Source organism: Loxodonta africana, chromosome 16, assembly GCF_030014295.1.
Source record: "Loxodonta africana isolate mLoxAfr1 chromosome 16, mLoxAfr1.hap2, whole genome shotgun sequence".
Taxonomy (NCBI): Eukaryota; Metazoa; Chordata; class Mammalia; order Proboscidea; family Elephantidae; genus Loxodonta; species Loxodonta africana.
In genome coordinates this window covers 28,982,517-28,996,226 of record NC_087357.1, presented here as the reverse complement: position 1 = coordinate 28,996,226, position 13,710 = coordinate 28,982,517, and the positions used below count along the sequence as shown (strand labels likewise).

At 42.0% G+C, this 13,710-nt stretch overlaps 1 protein-coding gene across 1 annotated transcript in view; it reads left to right on the top strand.

The window, feature by feature from the left end:
- Positions 1 to 13,710, top strand: part of SORCS3 (sortilin related VPS10 domain containing receptor 3) — a 663,735-nt gene that overhangs the window by 624,762 nt on the left and 25,263 nt on the right. The window contains exons 18-20 of the mRNA XM_003408955.3: positions 526 to 697; positions 3,270 to 3,456; positions 9,203 to 9,336. Coding sequence (XP_003409003.3) covers positions 526 to 697; positions 3,270 to 3,456; positions 9,203 to 9,336 — 493 coding nt within the window. The remainder of the gene's footprint in view (positions 1 to 525; positions 698 to 3,269; positions 3,457 to 9,202; positions 9,337 to 13,710) is intronic.

The following is a 13,710-nucleotide window of genomic DNA, read 5'->3' as shown; positions in this document are numbered from 1 at the left end:
AGAGTGAGGGCTCTTAGGTATTACAGCGTGAAACGATGTCCTGGGAATTGAGGGAGAGCAGGAGGAGGCTCTGATTAATCATAGTGAGAAGAAGTCTGGTATCCTAGCTCTTTTCTACTACAGAGAAAGGTGGAGATGGCCTCAGGAAACTAGAAACACATCCCTCCTTACAGAAAGAAGCAGCTGCTTCCCTGCCTCCTCAGCCCAGTGGGTCTCCTCCTCCTCTATTGTGTGTGAGTCAGCCATTGATTTTTCTCAACTGGTTTAGACACTGATCCGATCCATGACTCATCAAGTAGGATCAGTAATAATGTTTAAGGAGCTACTCTTCCTGAGGTGGAGGGATAGCCGTTCCCAGGCATTTGTTTAGCTTCGTAATGGCTGCCTTCTTTGAGACTTGGCTTTTAGGGGCAGCTGTGCGAAGTACCTGTCTCACTCTTGCCCTCTCCCACTCCATCTTTCTAACTCACACTCGCGCACAATGGCTTAAACCAAGCCACATTGCTAGTTGTCAATACTCCCTAGGTACCGCAGGATTGTGTCCAACAACTGCACAGACGGGCTGAGGGAAAAGTACACTGCCAAGGCCCAGATGTGTCCCGGAAAAGCCCCTCGGGGCCTCCACGTGGTGACGACTGATGGGCGCCTGGTGGCAGAGCAGGGGCACAATGCCACATTCATCATCCTCATGGAGGAGGTAGGTGTCCACCTGGGTCTCCCAGGTCAGAACTCACAAGCAGGAAGCCATTCCCTGTTCACAGAGGGGAAGAAAGGGAAGAATTTATGTTCCCATCATCCCCTGCACTAAAGTAAATGGTGAAAAGTTGATACTTCTGGGAGATGGGGGCTAAAGATATTTAGAGACCTTCTTGCCTTCATCCCATAATATTGAGTCTACAGTGGGGACTCATTTACCTTAAAAAAAAAAAAAAAATTGCCATCCAGTCAATTCTGACTCATAGCTACCCTGTAGGACAGAATAGAACTGCCCCATAGATTTTCCAAAGAGCAGCTGGTGGGTTTGAACTGCTGACATTTTGGTAAGCAGCAGAGCTCTTAACCACGGTGCCACCAGGGCTCCCATTTGCCTATGGTGAGATGCGTATCTGGGTATATTCTTTGGTGTCCCACTTTTAGGTCTGCTTTCCTGAGGGAGTGTTTATCACCATAAGACCATATACTGGGAAGCTTTGCTAGAAGAACCAAATTCAAATTTTATGTGTTGCCATCAGGAACCTCTTTTGCTTTAGTCTAACCCTTAACTCCACTGATTAGAGAAACTCATAAGGCTTTTAAAGGACCTTGAAGGTGTGAGTGAGGGTGAGGGAAGATCATTGAGATTCCTTAAAATTTACTTCATAACGAAAGTCATATTAGTTGTTTCCATCAGCTAGCTGCTCCATTAGTTCACTTTTTAGTGTTTTCTGCAATCTGGACGGTAAAATCAGACTGTATACGTTCTTGCCAGTGTATAAATAGCTCTTTGTCTGCTCTTACTCCTGGTATGAGCCATTTCCTCTATTCCACAACCAGGGATGAGCTGGTGGGGCAAGAAGGCTGGCTTGATTTTCAAAGCCCTCTAAATTAATATGGAAATTGCTGTGTGCTCTTTAGATCTTGGAAAGAGGCCAGAGCAGGCCAGGAGCTTTCTCCCAACTATACTTTAAAAAAAAAAAAAAAAAAAAAATTTTTTTTTTTTTTTTTCTACTTGAGAAACGTTTAAACTCAGGCCCATATTGGACAGGACGCCGAAGGTTCCTTATCCAGGGTTGACACATTCCTCAGCCTTCACCCATACTGGGCGCTGGAATTAAAGGACTTTAAGATTCAGAGGAGGTCATTTTCACATTTCCTCTAGGGAGTTTACAGGAGCAGAGCTAGAAAAACCTTCTCTTGAATGGATGTGAAGAGCCATGATCTTATCCGTTTGAATTGTCTCCAGCTCATTTCCACTTTAATTTATATTCATAAACTCAACGGTAGTTGACATTATGCAGGGTGCAAGGAAGCACCTATCAGTATTTCATTCACATCTGGGTTGCCATGGGGGAAAGAGACAGGAAGAGAAACAATGATCAGAAGGGTTGTCTCCTAATTCCAAAAAGGATGTATTTCTCCCTTTATTCCATTAGCCGCCTTTGTATATAAGCAAAGAGATAAAATTCTTTTTTTTTTTCCATCTGGAATCCTTGTTTTAGGATAGGTTCATTGCTTTTATTCAGCATGGTGGCCCAGTATATGGGGGTGGGAAGGCAAGAAAGAATGAGGGTCAGTATTGGCCCCTAAGAAGCCTAGCGTATGCTTGCCTTGGAAAAGTCCATGCATGTGAGCCATTGAAATCACATCTGACCAAGCAGCACCCAGATTAGTGAGTCTCAGGAGTGAAGATCCTTGGCCATCCAAGAGGTGAGATCTCTGAGAGCTGGGACGGTCAGAAATGGTTTCAAAGGGGTAGGGGCTCAGGTAGGTTTAGGGAAAGGCAAGGACAACCAAGCAGAAATGTAGTTTTGGTTGATATGCAGTATTCATCTGTAAAATGGGAACAGGCGTCCTACCTCATAGGGTTATTTTGAAGAGGATATTATATAATATGGGTTAAGTGATCAGGATAGTGCTGAGAACATAATAGTAAATACTCAAAAAGAAGAAAACATAATTATAGCATTGTGGTTAGAGCATTAGTTTTGAAACCAGACTGTCTAGATTCGACACTTGGCTCTGCCCCTACTAGCTGTGAGACTTCGGTCTAACTCCTTTATTTATGTCCCCATTTTTAAAATGGGGGCAGTAGTACTTTCTACTACATAAACTTCTGAGGGGATTAACTGCTTGGCATTGATAAGAGCCGAGCACTGTTTCCACTGTCACCTTGATTCAGGCTGACCCTGAGCTTGGGCATATAGGGACAGTAGATGTTTGTACCCACAGTGCCCAAACCAAACCTGCTGCCATCCAGTTGATTCTGACTCATAGCAACCGTATAGGATAGATTGGAACTGCCCCACAGGGTTTCCAAGGAACACCTGGTAGATTCAAACTGTCAGCCTCTTGGTTAGCAGCCAAACTCTTAACCGCTGCGCTGCTGGGGCTCTCCACAGTGCCCAGTGGATATCTAATAGGAGTCTGCTGATTGTGTTGAGTATGTTCAGACACCTGGGTGAGACTGTAGGTTCCCAGATAGCAATGTTGAAGCTACAGGAGGAAGCATCAAATGGAAGTCAGGCTGGACCATCTGAATGGGCCCTACCAACTGCTCTTCCCTCTCACAGGGTGATCTACAAAGGACAAACATCCAGCTTGACTTTGGGGATGGGATTGCGGTGTCCTATGCTAACTTCAGCCCCGTAGAGGACGGCATCAAGCATGTATACAAGAGTGCGGGGATCTTCCAGGTGACAGCCTATGCAGAGAACAACCTGGGCTCAGACACAGCTGTCCTCTTCCTGCATGTGGTTTGTAAGTAGCACAATCCAGCCTCTTTCTTACTTTCAGGTGATAACTCCTTCTGTCCAAAAGTCCTAGAATTCAGAGCTGAGCTGGTGGCTTTAATGGCTACCACAGTGACCCAAATCCAAAGATTAAGATGTGTATTCAACACACTCAGCTGTGTTTCAGAGTTTATAATCCTGAAGTCAATTGATCGTTTTGGCAGTTTGGATAACATATTACCAACTGCTCCCTCCGCTTCAGCTCCACTCTGCTCTGACGTGAATGCGCACATGCAGACAGATATTCATATGAATGTCTCTTCCCTTTGCTTCAGAGACTCCTGAAAATAGAAGTGGAAACCCATCTGGTTGATAGCCTCAGGCTAATTTTCTAACCATTATGAGTGAAGGCAGCACAAATCAAAGGAAACGGTTATCTCTACGGAAAGAGCCAAAGAAGGATTAAAGAAACACATGTTTAGATTTTTTAAATGTAGAACTAAACACACAAAAGAACTTAATTTTTACATTCAGTGCTACCGCAAGTTCATTCCTGCTGTAAACAATACTAAAATCTCTCCCAATTTTTCTTTTTGCCCTGGAATCTATTTCATTACTATTGGCTGTTGCTTGACACGAACCAAAACAACAGCTGAAGTTCTGAAATACTTTGGTTATAACGGTGCATTTTGTATATGTGCTGTCTTGGAACTTGATTCATTTAAATGGAAGCAGATATAATGGTTTTAGGATGTTGGGTCAAGGAAACATTGTTATGGAGCTGATAGTGGTTTCCTACACCTCTTTTGAGGGCATTGGTAGTTCAGTGGTAGAATTCTTATCTCCCATGTGGGATACCTCGGTTTGATTCCCTCCTGTGCACCTCATGCGCGGCCGCCACCTGTCTGTCAATGACGGCTTGTATGTTACTAGGGTGTTGAACAGGTTTCAGCAGTCCTTCCAGACTAAGACTAAGAAGAAAAGCCTGGCTATCTATTTCTCAAAATCAGCCAGTGAAAACCCCATGCATCACAATGGTCCAGTCCATAATCGACTCTGGGGATGCAAAGGATCAGGCAGCATTCATTCCACTGTGCATAAGGTTGCCATGAGTTGGGGGCCAACTCGACAGCAACTGACAGCACCCACACATGTGATACTCAGTGATACTCATGCATCTAAGAATTTCTCTGGTTCTTATATACTCTATAATGGTTTTCAGGTAATATGTTATATATGGTGCACATAGTAAGTTTTTTGAAAGGTCTAAGTGAATACAGGGAGCACCTTCCATATAAACAAATCGGTGAGGATGTAAACTCCACTGTATAAACAGCCCACATATAAAAGGTCCCCGCAAACAGTAAGCATCTCCTAGCTCTCTGGTCACAACAGTGGAGCAGAAACCAACAGTAATAGGGACGTACACGGAGGAATTCTAGGGTATAGGTCAGTTGTGCACCTAAAGATGACTATGAGATAAATTACTTCTCTTCTGAGTCTTTCTGAACCCCATTATAAAATGGCTCAGTTCTGGCTGTGACTTTGCCTTACAGGACTTTTGTAACAAATAGGAAACATAACTAAAAACCCAGAATTTATTTATTCACTAATTTATTCAAAAGCATTTGTTGAGCTCTTAATATGGGCAAGGAACTCTGCTAGGCACTCCAGAAAACCAAGCCTGTTGCCATCGAGTCGATGCCGACTCATAGCGACCCTATAGGACAGAGTAGAACTGCCCCATAGGGTTTCTAAGGAGCAGCTGGTAGATTCAAACTGCCGACCTTTTGGTTTGCAGCCAAGCTCTTAACCACTGTGCCACCAGTGTGCCTCTGCTCCACTATAGTCTTACCCTTGCAGAGTTTACATTCTGGTGGGAGGAGAGGAGTGCTGCTATAAGTGAGCTAGAAATAGACAAAGTGGCCATAGCCATACCACACCCACTACAGTCATTCTATGCCAGCAGCCTCAGTCAGAAGCCTAGGTGGGCAGTGGGCAAGGTATTCATGAGCATAGGTTTTAGAGCAAGCTAGACCCGCCTTTGAATTCTGAACATATCACTTTGCTAAATGTTTAATATCAATCAACTTCCTTAGCCTTTGCAAACCTCAGATTCCTCACTTCACTGTGTGAACTTATAGGAATGTTGTGAGGATTGAATTGGTTAATATGTATATGTCAGTGCTCTCCAAGATCACCCCTGGGTTCGGTGATTCACTGGAAGGACTCACAGGACTCAGTATGTAGTTGTACTCTTGACTATGATTTATTACAGCAAAAGGATACTGAGTGAAATCAGCAAAGAGAAAAGGCCCAGGGGGTGAAGTCTGGAGGAAAACAACCACAAGCTTCTTAGAATCCTTTCCCCGTGGAGCCACAGAGGACATGCAAAATTCTTCCAGCAATGGGTTTTAAAAACACATGTGAAATGTTGTCTACCAGGGTAGCACATTTGAGACTCAACAGTGCCCATGTTTTTGTTGTTTTGTTTTTGTTTTTATCAGAGGCTGGTCACATGGGCATCCTCTGCTTAGCATGTACCAAAATTTAGACTCCTGGAAGGCAGGCAGAGGTTCAGCATAAACAATATCGTTTGCACGAAATCTAGCCCCAGAGAACCACCTTTATCAGTTAGCTGATTAGTTAACTGTAGACAGAGAACACTCTAAGAGCCAAGTTCTCAGCCACCAGCCAGAGGCCCTGCCAGCAGGCCTTTCTGAGGACAGCACTTTCAGGTCTGCTGTGTTAACTCTTTCCTGCAGAATGGAAACAATGCTGCTTACCCCCCAGCTTGGTATGTGTGAACGTTACCTGTTATTATAATAGTGACTAAGCACTGCCTGTTAACTTTCTGCCTGATGCTTCTGCTGCATTTAAAACTGAAGACAATGAAAGAAAAGGAGCTTTACTTTTTCCTATTCTGAGAACCTGCCCCACCCAGGTCCCTGCTTCTGCAAAGAGAATTATCTGCAGGGTATGAAGACCAATGTGTCTTAGTGGCAAAAAAAAAAAAAAAAAAAAACCCACAGCAGAAAGGAACAGGTTTATGCTGTGGGTTATGTGTATGAAGGAGGAAATGTTCCTTGAAACTTTTATCGTGCTCATAATTCCCTCCAAATCCATCACAGCTGCATTTACCAGACAGTTATTATACTGGAAACTGCTCTTGGCCTCACCTTGGGCCATTAGCTAACAAAAGTAGTTGTTAGCTGCCCATAATAACCAATCTCGCACAGATTATTAGATTTGTATCAGAAGGGGCACTATCTGACAGGGAAGATTTTAGGAGTTTGCTTTCTTCGGTCTGAATCCCTTCCATCGTCTTCTCACAGATCCATGGTTTGTCTCCAGGGTGAAGCCAAGAGCTTCTAGCTCTGGTTCTTTGCCCTCAAAAGCTGCCACACATCATTCTTCCTTAAGATTATTTTTACCCATACACACTTGTCCAGGCTCTGGAATAAATGTGACTGTTCCATGGTGGCCCACTTTACAAAAGCTGTGTCTCATTTGTGCTTGGCATGAGTTTAGGGAGAAGGAGGCCTCCATTTATCTTTTGGTGCATCAAAGTACCTGGTAATAGTAACCCTGGCTCAGTGACTGAGGACGATGGAGAATTCCCAGGGCCACAAGCCATGGCTGCATTGCCGACCTGTGGAAAAGCCCAGAATTTCTGTGAACCAACATGGGAAATGGGCTTCATGCCTTTTGGGAGAGAGACTTTGGGGATAAGAGGGGTGCTTTTCCCAGTAGGGGAAGAATGAGAGATCTGTATCTGGGCACTGGAGAAAGGCTCTGAGGGGTTAATAAAAGAAACAGAACTTCCCATTGCCCTCCTAGGACATAATCTAGCCCAGGGCGCTTTTCTACCACCCCTTTCTCTTCCCATTTGATGAGTAAAACACGAACAATAAAAAGAGAAAGTTAACCTCTAAAAAATAAGTAAATAAAGCAATGAAAGTACTGTTTTCTCTCTTGTGTTCTTTAACTCTTGCAAGTAACCAAGCAAACCATACAAAAATAAACAGACTTTCTTATTTAAAATCATCAGACTTGCAGCCAAATGCACACCTTCAGTGACAAGGTTGAAATTATTTGCTGGGAACCTTTGAGGTGTCATGTCTGGGGCCAGGTCAGAGAGCTGTAGAGAGACAGCATTTCCAGGCTGTAGCTACTTAGAGGACTTGTTGCCTGTTTAGGAAAGTACAGTCTGGATAGTAACAAGTAGGCCTGAACTGGTCTCTCCACCCAAGCAGCAGACCCTGTCCAAACGCATTCTCCCCTATTATAAAATTGCCTGTGACATGGAATATGCCAAGTGAGACTCCGAAAAATGTCCATTGTCCTCAGAGGGATGGTTACCTGATGGTAGACAGAAACAGTGATAGTGGTGGTGGCAGTGGTAGTGATAGAAATCGTGCCAGCCTTTAATTCATTTTATCGTGCTTTTAACATGCAAACAGCACTTTGATATGTTCTGATTACTATGATAAAGGCAGATCAACTATTGTCTCTTATTTTTAAGACAGGATAATAGTCTATGTAGGACTGAAGTTCTCTAAGACAGAAGAAAGGGAGCTAATTTTGTGCCAGAGCTGGAATGAGAAGTGTCCATATCTTTAAACTGAGCTCTCTCCAAAATGACCAAGGATGCAAAGAGTAGAGACTGGTGTCCTGAAAAGTGCCCCACCTAAGAGAAGAACTTAAGGCGGAAGTGATGTCTTTGTCATAGTTGTAGCTTAAGAGCTTCATGGCGAAGTCTCCAGTCACTTTCAGCCATCAAAACTGAGATGGTGAAAGTCAGGAAGGCACGTTCTAACAGACTGTAGACAGATAATTAAAATATTTTCATTGGATTTGGTTAAGAAGGAAGGCCACAAGAAAAGGAGAAAAGAGGGGAAGGAAAGATAAAGGAGAAAAAGGAAAGGACGGGAAGAAGAGGGTAAAAATCCCACAGCATTAAAAAATAATACATCTACCCCACGCTACAGCACTGACACGTTAACATTTTCCACCAGCATTTTCCTCTTCTCATTTTATTTTGGAAATAAATTAAACTCCTCAATTACTATGCGTGAGGTATCTTCATGTATGTTTTCTTTCTTGCTAGTTTAGAACTTGATGCTGCTTATACCAGTTTTATGAGGAAAAAAAGGAAAATTGGTCACCCTTTTCAAGCAGCTTTCTTAATATTTGGAAATCTGGCATTTGTTTCTCCTCCAATTTAGGGAGATGCACTTTTTACCTTTTGTGAAACAGCCTTTCCAGCTTCTGACTGACACCCACTGTGTACTGCAGATGACAGGGCACAATGGCCATTCATTGAAGAGGACTGAAACCAATTAACAACTGAGGATAGTAGAAGAGCCGTGCATACAATATGTTGACCCCCAAATCACAATGTAGGCTAATCATCAGAAAGGGAGCAGATCACTGTTTATCTTCCCGTTTTCTGGCTGAGTATAAACTAGTTTTGTCCTTGGACTAGAGCTTCATAAGCATCCCTGGTTGGGCTCATCAGATGCAGAATGAGTTCAGATGTTACTCAAAAAATGTGAAGGCTGATTTGAGTTCCTGAAGGCTGATTTGAGTTCCCTTTTATACCCACTGCTTATTTCAAGTACACACACACATACCTCCCAGCATTTGTAAGCTTGTGATCCTTGCTTTATTACAGGTGATTATAATAGGGATTAAGAATCTGAGAGTATGATAAAGTTTGAGGGCTTATTCCAGGAATATAAACATTAACATTGTTTTTCCTGTCCCCCTAGGTCCTGTGGAGCATGTTCATCTCCGAGTTCCATTTGTTGCCATAAGAAATAAGGAGGTCAACATCAGTGCAGTCGTGTGGCCCAGTCAGCTGGGGACCCTTACCTATTTCTGGTGGTTCGGCAATAGCACAAAGGTTTGGCTCTTTCTGGTTGGTTGTTGCTTGGGACATGAAGTGCTGGCAATAGGGAGTACTTAATAAAGCTGTGTACCTACATTCTTGACTAAGACATGCCCTCCACCTGCCAAGTTCATTATTTTAGTAGGGAAAGTTCAAAGGTTCATGAGGAAGAAAGAGTACTTTGAGAAACTACACAAGTCTGGACGTTCTTTGTCCTCTGATCAATAGTTCTGTCATTTCTTTTGCTCCATTTTGTTTTAAACCTGTGTTTTCTACTTATTATTAGTTATATTTGACTAACAAATGAGTGGATGTCTTTGGGTATAGTGGTGAATGCTCTGATTTTATAATACTTACTTGATTTCCTTTAACTGGAAAACTGACCTGCAAAAGGTAATAATACCAATTTTGATAATGTATTCCTAGTATTGGCTTTGTAGTAGGTTCGTCATATATATTTCCTGTTGCCATCGAGTTGATCCTGACTCATAGCAACCCTCCAGGACAGAGTATAACTACCTCTTAGAGTGTCCAAGGAATGCCTGGTGGATTCGAACTGCTGACCTTTTGGTTAGCAGCCGTAGCATTTAACCACTACACCACCAGGGATTGTCATATATGCTCAGAACAACACTCAGAAAGGAAATATAATCCCATTTTATAAAGAAAACGCTTAGGCTGATAGCCTTGGAAGGTGGTGTTTGGCGCCTGTGTGTGTGTGTGTATGTGTTTGTTTTGTAACTAGGTAAATTAAACAAGTTCACCCAGGTGGTTTAACTAAATCAACCTATCAATAAGAATAAATTGGCCCTACTTTGTAGCCAGCCCTTTGCTTGGTGCTACCATGGATAGGAGAGCACATACAACATTGCCCCTATCTTCAGGGAGATTACATTGTAGATGAGGAGGTAAGATGAACACACATGCAATAATTGGTGAGCAAGTGTGGTATGGATATAAACAGAAGAGAGTGAGCATTCTGGAAAATCAACTAGTGGGTTTTACACCTACAAACCAATTAGCAGGAAATGTTAAATTACATAGGCCCCATGGGTCCTTCTCAGGAGCCTGTATTTTATGCTAGATGTTCTGAGAAATACACAGCAGTGTAAACTCCAGTTGTCTAAATAAACATATAGTCTACTTGGGAATAGGTGGTTAATATCTAACAAGGAAAGGCAATAGGAATTTAATACTGCTGGCCCAGTCAAGCAGCCTAGTGGGTGATAGATGCAGGTTTTGTAGGTCATGGAGTGAGTCATGTACAAAGTTGGTCCTCAGCAATGGTTAAAGGGGAATTAGAATTGAGCCAGAGAGAAGGCAAAGGGATCTGTGTGCAAAGGTAAGCCTTTGAGAAGGGTTGTAATGTGTGTAGATTGATTCTGGCAGAGTAGAGAATTCATTGGAGAGATGTCGGAGGAAAAAAAAAAACTGCAAGATGGGGAGGATAGATGACAAGTGGCTTTGAATGCCAGGATATTCAATACATTCAATAATTCAGTAAATTCAAATAATTTTAATTTTGTCATAAGAAACTCAGATTTAGGATACCAGATATTAGATGATAGAACCAGATTCATGGACAGGGATACTTTACACAGTGAGATGCCCTTGAAGATATCTGGATGTGTTTGAGTGTGTGTGTGTGTGTGTGAGCTTGTATATTTTGAGGAAAAAAAAATTTTTTAACCTAACTGTGAATTTTCGCATTAATCCCATAGTCATAACACAGCTATAGACACTATTTTGCTTTATTTCTTACTGGTTTTGTGTGTATTTTAGATTCTTTTTACAAAGTTCTAATCATAGTCTATCTACAATTATATATTCTGCTTTTTCCACTTCATATGATAAGCAGTTTTCACAGGTTACTATATAATCTGCTGAAGGTTTGAAGTAAGGCAAGCATAGTGGAAATGGCAGCTTTTATCAAGGTATATATTTTCCATTACGGAGATTTCACCAGATCCAGTATTAACCTGACCTACTGCATCGGGGAAGCTGCATCCCAAGATATCCCTGCAGTTCCCTGTTCCATTAGTCAAGTGGAAGTCTCATAACTAAATAGTCACTCAGAGCTTTGTGGATTTCTTGCCAGGCTCAGTGGATAATACGTGACACATGAGGGATTCTCAGTGGGGAGGGAGGCAGCCCACATCTCTGCAGAGGATGAAGTATTATTCTAGCGGGTCTCGCTGGGGGCCGGCCCTGCAGCTTGGACAAAACACAGAGGCAGAGAAGTCAAATAGCTGCCTGTTGGATTTGTGGACCTCTGAAAGGCCAATTGCCTGAGATTAACAGAGGCCTGGCTTAATAAATGAGTCTTCTTTCCTAATAAAAAAAAAATTTTTTTTTTTTTTTTTTATAGATTTGAGTAAATGAACCTTAAAATAGTGGATTTAACTTAGCACTGGGCACCAGACATTGGTGGCCAACGAACAACTCAAGAATCCTGTTGAGTTTTCCAGCTTTGCAAGGAAGGTGAAATCAGCCATGATGTATAACAGTTGATGAAAAACCAAAGCAATTTAGAAAACAAAATTAACTCCTGCCATTTCCCTAGCACAGAACTCTATGACCTGCAACCTGGGACCAAGTGTTCCCATGCAGCAAGCTTGTTTGCTATGGCTCGGTGCCCTGACTGGCTGGTGGGTGGCATGCTTGCTCCCACCGCAGATGGCATTCCCCTTGTCCTGCAGCCCTGAACTTTTGCTGGGCCCCTGGACCTCCTAGGGAAGCAGCCATATGGGGAGATACTGCCATTGCTGGGCACAGCATCAACCATCCAGTTCTTAGGAGAAGAAGACTAGGGGAAAGAAGAGAAGGCCAGACAGAGTACTGAGAGTTGAAGGAGATGACGTGCAAGTAGTGAAGGTTACCCTAATAGAATACCATGAAGTGGGGGTAAAGGGGACTGCCTGGTGGTGAGATGTGGGAACAGATGAGAGACAGCTAAGAGCAGTGAATCAAATGGAAGGGCAATGTAATAGAGCAGTAGTCACAGTCAGAGAGAGTAATTCATGGAGTGAGGAGAAATAAAAGCACATTGACTATTCATTTTTCTTGTTTTGTTTCTCTCCAAATATTTTTTTATGAAAAATTTCAAATATACACTAAAGTTTAAAGAGTTTTACAGTGAATACAGCCATATACTCACCACCTAGAGTCTTCCGTTAACCTTTACATTACTTATGTCATCACATCTGCCTTCCACTCTACCCACCCATCAATCAAACTGAATTTTTTTATTCATTTCAGAGTAAATTTCAGACAGATATAAACGTACTAAATGCTTCAGCTTGCAAATCGTAAACTACAGTTCAATATTTGCTTACAGTTTTTTTTAAAGGTGTGTAAAATGTATCAACAATGAAATGCAAAAATGTGAAGTGTATATTTGCTGGGTTTTGGTAGATTCATTGGCATATACGTGTATAATCCAGACACTAGAGTACAGACTGTAACTCCAGAAAGTTCTCTCATGCTCCTTCTCAGTAAATCCTTACGCCTGGTCCCCAGAAACAACCAATGTTCTATTTTTTTCCACCATGGACTGGATTTGCTACTCTAGAACTTCATAAAAATGTAATCATACAGTATGAATTCTTTTGTATAAGGCTTCTTTCCCTTCTCATCATTTTGAAACCCATCCATACTATTATGTATATCAGCATATATTCTTGTATATTGCTGACTAGTATTTCACTGTATGAATGTACTAAAAAAAACCAGTGCCGTCGAGTCGATTCCGACTCATAGCGACCCTATAGGACAGAGTAGAACTGCCGCATAGAGTTTCCGAGGAGCGCCTGGTGGATTCGAACTGCCGACCCTTTGGTTAGCAGCCATAGGACTTAACCACTACACCACCAGGGTTTCCATGAATGTACTATAGCTCATTTATTCAGTTTTTCTATTGATGAATTCCTGGGCAGTTTCCAGTTTTGAGCTGTTATGAATAAATTGCTATGTACATTTGTGTGTGTATATATGTGTGTGTGTACATATTTTCTTTTTCCTTGACCAAATTCCTAAAATTTGAAATGCTGAGTCATAAGTTAGTGTAAGTTTAATTTTGCAAGAAATTGCAAAAACTTTTTCTGAAATGATACCATTTTATATTCCCACCAAAAATGTATGAGAGTCCCAGTTGCTCTGCGTCCTCAGCAATATTTAGTCTTATCTTTTTTTTTTTTTTTAATTTTAGTCATCCTGCTGGGTGTATAGAAGTATCTCATTTTCTTTCTGAAGAATACAAGTAAGGTGATGAAGCATTTGAAAAATCTCCTGATAGATATGACCTAATGGGTTAATCAGTAGGAACCAGAAAGTTTGCCTAAAGCCGTTCATTCACCCCATAGATTCTGATCACGGAAGGCGTCTTCACAG